Consider the following 9,468-nt stretch of genomic DNA (forward strand, 5'->3'; position numbering starts at 1 on the left):
ACTACAGTTGAAGCTGTCTAAACTGGCACTCTTTGGGACTGAAGAAATAATCCAGTTATGACGAGCTGGATTGCAGAGCTGATGATAAATAAACAAGCCATGGACGGGACTGAGATTTTATGCCGGTGTTGACAGCTTCCACTGTACAAACTCGGGTTCCATACCTGATCTTGAGGATCTGTTTGATTTCTTTCTCCTCATAGGGTGATGTTGTGATGATGAGGAGTCTGTCCAGTAAATCGATGGGGATACCATGAGGGCTTTTGTACTGTGTGCCGCGGATCCTGGATAGAAAGCAGTACACCATTAGACAGGTAGATTAAGAAATTAAGTAAAGAAGTCAAGTTAGTTCTTGTCATACGTTAATCGGATATATAATGACAATGAAAAAAAGGCAACTGCTAACTGTGAGTTGACACGCATAGTTCACAGTGCACTTTGAAACTAATGTGAGCAAGCTTGGGTTCAGTGTCACTTTGAACAGTTTCTCAGCCCAAGACGGTACTTTACACATCTGAAATCACTAAGTAGAATTATTATGCTAACAAACCAAGATTCACAATCAGGCTGAATCCTGATCAGACAGTCAGTGGTTATATGATGACTAATGAGTCTACATCCCAATCCAACTGGTTGCCGTTTACAAGCACAGGCTTGTGGGCATCACCAGAATCTAACACCCCCTTCCCTAAACTGAAACAACTGACGCAGCGCCAACTGACTTTGTGATGCCTCTGTTGGTGGCCACAATGAGGATGGGAGCCATGTCACTCTCCAGGGCACGGTTCAGGTAGGAGAAGCACTCAATGTCCAACATGTGAACCTCATCTATGAACAGCACCTGAAACACAGCATACATTCAGAAACATTATAACATAAACAGCAGATACTAGTCATTGTAATTATCTCCTGCAGCCAAACATGAAACATGAGGGATTGACATATTTGGTATGAGCTCAGATATTTGTAAGTGCCATACATCAAAATTAAGTTACAGCTGTTTAGTACAAAGAGAGCTTCGAATATCTAGGCCTACAAGTGAGGTTTACTGCACTCACAATGCATACTTAAATCTGTATCATCTGAGCCAAACAATAATTGAGAAAGTAACCTCCTTTTCACAGTTCCTTCAACAATATTCACACACTACCACTCTTCCTGTAAATATCAAGTATTGTCCAGTGAGTGAATGAGCAAGTGGGCAGTTTTTGCCACTTTTAGCAATATTCCAGCAATACTATGGTAGGGAGCTCCAGAAATGGGTTTCACACATCATATCCTTGATGGGAATCAAACCCGCATCACTGACATGACAAGTTAACACTTTTACCAGTAGGCTACCAAACACACCCTCCCCCTTTCCACACTGTTTGAACTAATCAACTTACCCCAGGTACAACTTCAGCCTTTCCCTCTTCCCTCCATTCTGCAACCTTTGCATTGATTTGCTCCCTGACTTCTGCCTTGATTTCACCAGTGTCACCTGATACATAACATCAAATAGGACTTGGTGAAAAACTGCACACTGTAAAGTGTAATATGCATTTAAAAAACACACAAAGTCTAATATATACCAACTCTCTTCAATACAACTGACTCGGTGTATTATCCAGTGTGTTTGCCTGTTGTTTCTCAGGAGACAGAAAATGAGATACAGATCTTTTACAGGCATTACTCTAAAAAGTATGTTCCATCATAAAAATTTAAAGCAATATTTAACAGCATTTTGTCCATACTGTAGTCACTGTAACCACCACCCTTGGCTTAAATAAAACCTACAAACAGGGGAGGCAACCCACGAGTGAGAGATCATATGTTTGCTTCTGGGAACAAAAGGATTCAAGTTCCACATAACTCTCACAAGCAAATGGGAGATAAGCATATAGACTCATGATAAGGAAAATTTTTTTTTAGCAGTGCATTGTGCATACAGTAGTCACAGTTACGGCCACATTGGGCTTTAAGAAAATTGATGAGAATTTTATGTTAAACCTAAGCACATTAAGGAAATTCTGAAGACTAGAGATCATACAAACATAAAGAGAAGAGACTTCATGATATCAGCGGCTTAGTGGAAAGTCTATCCAAGGATGCTGCCTGTGTGAGACTTGCTGTGTGCCTACCTGAGAAGAGGGCAAGGAACCCTTGTGTGCGGCTGTTAATGACATCGATCTCATGCAGCGTGACGGTGTGAACCACCTCCTTCCTCTTCTGCAGTTCACCTTCAGGGCACTGGACAAACTTGGTCTGGAGAACAGGAAGAAACACTTGGGAGAAAACAAATTGCAGAGAGAGAAAACATCTCAGATTTAAACAAAACACTGACTACAGTACAATTCCTGGATCTTGAAGGGTGATGTATACTTTGTTTACCTTGAGCGAATGGTGAACGAAGACTGCATACTAAAAAAGAATGGCATGTAATTTGAAAAGCAAGATGGCAGCACCAATGAAACTCCTCCTGAATCTTCAAAGCTCTCTGTCACCAAACACAAAGCATGTGCCACTGGAGCTCAGTAATTATGATAGAGATTCAGTGTGTGTGAATTCTAAAAATAGTGTAGCCAAATGGAGCAGTCAACAGAAGTGTCTCATGGTGCCACTTGTGACATACAGTAAAGCTGACATTGAAAGAGGAAGAGATGCTGCATGTATGTTCCTACCTGGGATCCCATAGCATCATAGTCTCGCGCTCTTGTGAATGATCTTCCAAGCTTTGTGATCTTTCCTGTTGCCTTGTCAATTGTGATAATATCTCTGAAAACACGATAATAAACAATTCAGTTAACATCAGCAAGGAAGTACCAGTGCAGTCCATGTGATGAGTGAGTCTCTATGAAGAGAATAGAATGTATGCTTTCTGTTAAGGCAATCATACAGTTTGGAAGACTTGGAAATTGTACAGACAGATTACCTACGTGACCAAAATCATGCACACTGACTCGGCATATTCAGATACGTGTGCAAATAAACTTGTGGAACAGGTGAAGATTAAGAGATATAGCATGAGACGTAGTTCCATCACAATGCACTGAGCATCTTTAAATTGTCAGTAGCAGAAGTATTTTTGTGTCAAAGAACAATGGCTCTAAATCAAAATCAGTTGATCTTTGATCTTTCAAAATAGTCTGAGTTGTCTCCCTTACCCAGCTTGAACCTTCTCCTTGGTGAGAGACTCAATCATCTTCTGTCCCAGATCATAGATGGTTTCCATCTCTGTTGTCTTGAGGGTCAGCTTCCCCACCTTGGCTCCCTGCAATACGATTCACAAGTGCAGACATGTCTCCACAGAAACAAAACATGAGTGGTTAACCCTATCAACATTTACTGAGGTTTATTATTGACAATGACTGAGTAGGGTTAATTTTGCATCAAATCTTTTATCCTGCAAGTTATTTTCCACAGGAGCATAAACAATACAATGGTAGACATCATTGGTACTTGAGCATTCCGACTTCAAACAGAAACAACAATGTTTCTGTGATTGCACTTTCTTAAGCCCTTCAGTATGTGAGAGTGAGTTTGTGTTCAGTTTTACGCCGCTTTTAGAAATATTCCAGCAACAACATTGCATGGGACACCAGAAAGGAGCTTCACACAAATGAACCACAATTCTTCAGCATTGAAGTACAAAAAATTGAAGTCAAGAATGAATCAAATACTGAAAGAACACAACATTCTGGTTCTAAAGAACAACCAGTGCTAGGGCAGTTTTACAGAGGCACACATTGTTCATACGTACAGTTCCTGTGGCTGGACGGTCTATCTGTACTTCCACAACTTCACCCTCTATGATTTCTGTCTCCTCCCTTAAAGAAATGGACAATTTTAATGAAGGAATTCCTCTAAGCTGGTATACTTATTGCTTGTCAAAACATCTAGACATGTCATTTATCATTTTGGAGAATCCCATGAGCACACATATGACATATGCAGACCCAACATCTGAGTAAGCCGAAGGGACACAACTCTGCACATCGAAGTGCTGCACCTTAGACGAGTGGACCACAGTTATTTGGGTATGATAATTAATTTAATGTTTCTGGCGGCATCGCATGTTGAAGGTTTGAACAGGTTCATACATGTTCTGTGGATATGTAAGAATTGTATGTGAGACTGGACTTGACACCTTTTGCTGGCTTTAACATTCGCCATCCACTAAAATCATTTCCATGTCTCAACGTAACTCAAGGCCTCAAAACGGGACCAAGAAATGCCCACTTACTTTATACGGACTCCAATGGACTTCCTGAAAGCCTGTGTGAGGGCCTCTGTCTTGCTCATCTCAAGGGAGAAGATCTCACTGCCAGCAATACTGGTGAACGGTGTGTCTGAACCAAGTGCCTGGGCAATGCCTGAAATGTCCAGTAATAATAACACACCAACACAAGGTGCCATGGTGAAGATACAGCACTAGCAGGTGACTGATATACTAAGCAAAGATCCCGGCCACTGGTGCACAGTGACGTGAGTCCACCAAATCATGGAGTCGAACCACCTCATTCATGATACAACCTATTCTAACCTGGAATCCCTCTAGGACATCTGCAAGAAGTTGTTTCTTGCGCTTTCATGTCATACGCTGCAATTTCCCGTCTACATCACCGCCGTCTTTGAAAATAATCAAGCCTGGACTGGATAATCCAGTGACTGACACCATGAACATCAATCTACACAACTGGGATATGATGACTTGTGTCAACAGAGTCAGCAAGCCTGACCACACAAACCTTTAATCTCCTCTTAAAACAATCATGGGTTACTGAAGACTACCTTTAACTCAGATCTTCACAGGTTATTTACAGGAAGGAAAAGTTTCATACTAAAGGCTAGCACCATATTAAGAAACCAATATGAAGCAGTCAATCCAAATGGTTTGGGTTCTCAGTTCAAATGTCAACATAATCACACAGACACATCAATAAAGCTGAAAGCTTCTAAATACTCCACCAAAGGGCCGGAAATAAATAAATCAATCAGTGACAATGGCTGTGGCCAGAAAAAGAGTAGTTGACATCATGAGCACTCACCCATGGCTATGGCTGTCTTTCCTGTCCCTGGCTGGCCAGCTATCAACACTGCACGACCAGCTATCTTCCCTTCCTGTCATCAAAATAAACAAACTTAACCAGGGATTTGCATTAACCATGTTACAGAATCGTTCTGTACAGCAAGAGTTTCCTGTAGATAGACTTGAATAGAATTTTAGAAGTATTTTAGTTATATCATTGTATGAGAGTTTAATTTGGGAGAAAAGAAATAAAATATGCTGAGAAGATATGTGCAATTATCAAAAGAATTATGGTGAAGTATTATTGGTAAGTGAGATGGAGACAACTAATACTTGACATCAACATCACCCATCCAAAAGATTACCTTTATCATCTCCAAGACGACACCAGCTGCTCGCCGAGCATCTCCCTGCCCAACCATTCCCTGTGATACCTTCCTTGCTTCCAATGCATCATCAAGACCCAAGCCACGGATGTGGGAGTGTGCACCTGATAAAACAATGTGTGATAACAGGTCAGATCTCCAGATACATTACTTATTTTCAGAAAAATCCACTCATCACTTGACAATGGATAGACTGGACCTAAGCCAGTAAGCACTATAATGCTCTCTATGATATATGTGCATCAAGATTTCGGAAGTTTTTTTCTCTTTGAAAAAGAGTACAAAAGTACAAAAATGTGCCATCATCTGAAGCATGTTTGTGAGTGCATGTTTATTAGTTTTAATACCGCTCCTCACAGTTTGCCAATAAGATCACAGTAAGTCAGCTTTATGTGGGAGGAAAGAGAGAATTGAAACAGATCTCAGATGTTTACCACTTTGGTCAAACCAATCAGCACTTGTATTGTGGTTACTAACTTTAGAAATATAATCAAGGCAAACCATGAATTGAGCCCAAGATCATGATATTTTTTTTCAATGATAGATAAAGCATTCCAATATATACTGTTGAGGTATGCACTGACACAGTAGGCAGTCATTTTGTGACAAATCTCATTATTTTACTGGAACAGGTAAAAATGTCACATAATTTGTCATGTGTACCGGGCAGTTTTACCTAATAACTATATCCTAGTATTAGTCATGAGCAAAAGTAGAACTTACCAATTCTTTCAATCCTTGTAACCTCTCTAACCTCTTGAACCTTTTCTACTGTTGTCTGGAAGTATAGAGACATGTAATTGAGTGAATTATGCAAGGTTAGCATAATGTCATAATTCATATTCAGCAATAACACACTTCCAAATGTATGACAGCATCAATATTCTAAATATGAACACAGGGCAAGTAAAACTGTGTTGTCTTGTATGTTGCACACATGGGTGTATGTAGCATGGGAAATAAACAACCACTACACACGATTTAACATTACAATTGCATTTCTTCTCAGATTTGTTAGACTGTAATATTTTAGTTGTCACACTGATATGATATTAAATATTAAGGCTGAATTTGTTCATGGGACTTGCTTGACAGGGGTTTGCCCAACATAAGGGCAAGAAGAATTGGTCTGAAGTACCTATGAAATTCTGGCTATGAGAATTGAGATGTTCAAGTTTCAAACTACATAATGATTCTCATTGGTTGCTCTTAGCAATATTCCAAGAATATCACGGAAGTGGGACAGCAGGACTGGGTTTCACATATTGCTGACCAATTTGGGGAATCAAACCCGGGCCAGTGGTGTGACAAGCAAATGTTTCCACGGAAAGAGTTCCGCCTGTAACCCCCATCTTTTTACATAGAATATTGGCACCTTCCCCGGTGTAATATTCCTACACTGAAACAAGTTCATTGATGTGTTTTTCATATCTGTTCTAGTTTACTGAATGTATATTTAGGGTGAGGTTTGCATGTCAGTTTGTAATTTTGGCTTTTGATCGGGGTGGGGGTTACGGGCGGAACTCTTACCCTCTGTTTTACATCTGCCCATCTATTTAACATTGGAGAGGGTCCAGAAACATTATTTTCATCAATTTGGACCCACTCAAAATTTCACCCAAATCTAACACTGAGTAACTATTACAAACAGTTTGTTTTTCATTCACACTAAAACCTTTGTTTGTTATAACGATCATGAGGCACACTGACATTTGTTTCACCACTGGCGGGCGACAAACATTGCTGATCTATTTGATTTGACATTCATTGATTCAAAGGTTTCAATGTTGTTATTTATCATCCAACGATGCCACTATGCTGCTGGGAATTCACGATAAAAACACTAGATGCATATATTACAATCACGATTATCAGACTGCTGATTAAAATCGGGTAGTCATACATCAAAAGAATAGCAAACTATTCACGAAGAATGGTGTAGAATTTGCTCGAAAACTAGACAACGATATTTGAACGAATACAAACAGTCATGGAGTCCATGGCAACTATCCAATTTTTGTCACACGGCAGTAAAAGCAAAATTCATTAAATAACATTCTGATACACTATATATGGTGTGTGGTTATTATAGAATGACTTTGTGTGTTAACACAATTATTAAGCAAAAAAATTAAAACGAAACGTCTGGAACAAAAATGCTTACCGCCGCCATGCTGCCGGTGTGTGAAATAGCGCCCTCTGTCAAACTAACTGGAAAGGGCCATAACTTATTGTAAATCGTCGAGTCCAATCTTGTGTACAATCCTTACAAATCCAAAGAGCGTGTTCGAACCTGTCCCCATACCTTCAACACGCCATCCCGCGAGAAACAATAAATTAATTATCATACCCTAAGAACCAATTCGTGTAATCCGATTTGGTCTCACTTGCAAAACCGTCTAATAAGTAATTTATTTATGATCGGCCATTTCTCATTAGAATTGGTCTGAACTAATTAAGTTTCATTCGGGCAGTAACTATGGTAATCCTTTTATCCTACACTTACACGACTTTTGATTACAAAGCAGATGACTTTTCCCGTGTTTAGCATATAGTAACGAGGTGAAAGGTAGCTTGGAGACTTTCTCGGAGATCAGTTTAAATTTATCTATTTAAATATACCAGGAAATGCCGAAAAGAATCTTGGGCTGATATGTAATTTAGGAGTGAAATGATAATAGACTAGACTAGACTAAAATACAACATATAAACGTGTTTCTGTGAATTAGAATGAGAACAGGTCAAAATGGCCACATGAATAAAATGGCCACAACGCCAAAGTCAAAATGACCATACATTATTTTTTTCATAATATTGAGTATTACTTTTGACATGATACTTCTTAACTGATACTTTGAGACTGTTACCGTTGTAATATTTTGAGATGGGTTTTTTGTTTGTTTGTTTTTGTTGTTTTGTTGGGATTTTGTTTGTTTGTTTGTTTTATCCCGTACTTTGAGAAGTTTTATGATGCAATACTTTGAGCTGTTTAATTCCTCTCGCAACGTAATGTATCTCTTTTATATATAAAAACAGCAGCCAGGAACATTATTTTGGACAAAATATCACAATCAATATCACCAGTACATTCTGGGAAGCCAACAAGCAGAAATGTAGTCATCATATCAATGATCGTTTGCTCATAATTTGACAAAGCAATCCACATCGAGTACATCAATATCACACTTTCATACAACAGTGCAATCCAGGACCAGGAACCTTTACCAAGGGCTCTTCGTCACACTTCGAAAGGCACATGCAAAGATGATGTAAGATGCACGGGTATTTAATAATCACCACTTATCTTTTATTTGGTTCCTTAATTAATAATCAACGTGTGATTGCATGAATTGCGTAACCGTAATTAAGATGTAAATAATTAAGTGCCTCGTTAACTAATGAAGTCGTAACTGATCAATTAGTTGTTTACTGATCCCTGTGTTTATTGTAATTGTTCTTATGCTTTTGAGGTGAAGGAAGAATTGATTCGCAGGAAGGCGACTTTTAAATTTCAGATGTTTGGGTTATAGCTGAAGCGACACCACAGCAGAACGGCACTACAGCAGAACGGCACTACAGCAGAACGGTACCTAAATCGTTTATTGAAATCCAGTTGAGGACATGGATTTAAAACATTGAAGAGAACAATTACAATAATTACCTAATATATTATTTTATTTTTTATTTCACAAAACACTAAAGTCTACTTACCTAAATTTAGCCTGCACCCAGCTGTTTCATACGATACTTTTTGATGATTAGTGTTGTTGTAGTCTCTGTTTATGTAAGGGGTATTGGCGTAAGGGTGGGGCCTAAATTTGTACTAATTTGTACGTGAACACTTTTCATGGGTCGTTCATGCTGACACTGATTTCGTGAACAGTTTTTGCCGAAATGTTATTTACAATTGATTGGTAATCATAGGAATTTTGAGTTCGTATCAATGGCATAACACACACATAGTCCAAAGTTTTATATAAATACGGCGATACAACAGACATCAATACGTGATTTCTGAGAAGTACAAGCACTAGGCTATCAACAGCCCGAATTGGAATAGCATTTGGTAGC

At 39.0% G+C, this 9,468-nt stretch overlaps 1 protein-coding gene across 1 annotated transcript in view; it reads right to left on the minus strand.

Annotated features, from left to right (window-relative positions):
- The window catches only part of LOC137262107 (ruvB-like 2), a 9,532-nt gene extending 1,911 nt beyond the window's left edge, over window positions 1–7,621 (minus strand). Inside the window, exons 1-12 of the mRNA XM_067799885.1 lie at window positions 7,562–7,621; window positions 6,121–6,175; window positions 5,377–5,501; window positions 5,031–5,103; window positions 4,226–4,355; window positions 3,743–3,809; window positions 3,147–3,253; window positions 2,664–2,757; window positions 2,124–2,247; window positions 1,389–1,483; window positions 723–841; window positions 165–284 (exon numbers count right to left, since the gene is read on the minus strand). Of these exons, the coding sequence (XP_067655986.1) occupies window positions 165–284; window positions 723–841; window positions 1,389–1,483; window positions 2,124–2,247; window positions 2,664–2,757; window positions 3,147–3,253; window positions 3,743–3,809; window positions 4,226–4,355; window positions 5,031–5,103; window positions 5,377–5,501; window positions 6,121–6,175; window positions 7,562–7,570 (1,118 nt within the window). The 5' untranslated portion in view covers window positions 7,571–7,621. The remainder of the gene's footprint in view (window positions 1–164; window positions 285–722; window positions 842–1,388; window positions 1,484–2,123; window positions 2,248–2,663; window positions 2,758–3,146; window positions 3,254–3,742; window positions 3,810–4,225; window positions 4,356–5,030; window positions 5,104–5,376; window positions 5,502–6,120; window positions 6,176–7,561) is intronic.
- Window positions 7,622–9,468: the final 1,847 nt, after the last annotated feature.

Source organism: Haliotis asinina, chromosome 14, assembly GCF_037392515.1.
Source record: "Haliotis asinina isolate JCU_RB_2024 chromosome 14, JCU_Hal_asi_v2, whole genome shotgun sequence".
NCBI classification, from domain to species: domain Eukaryota; kingdom Metazoa; phylum Mollusca; class Gastropoda; order Lepetellida; family Haliotidae; genus Haliotis; species Haliotis asinina.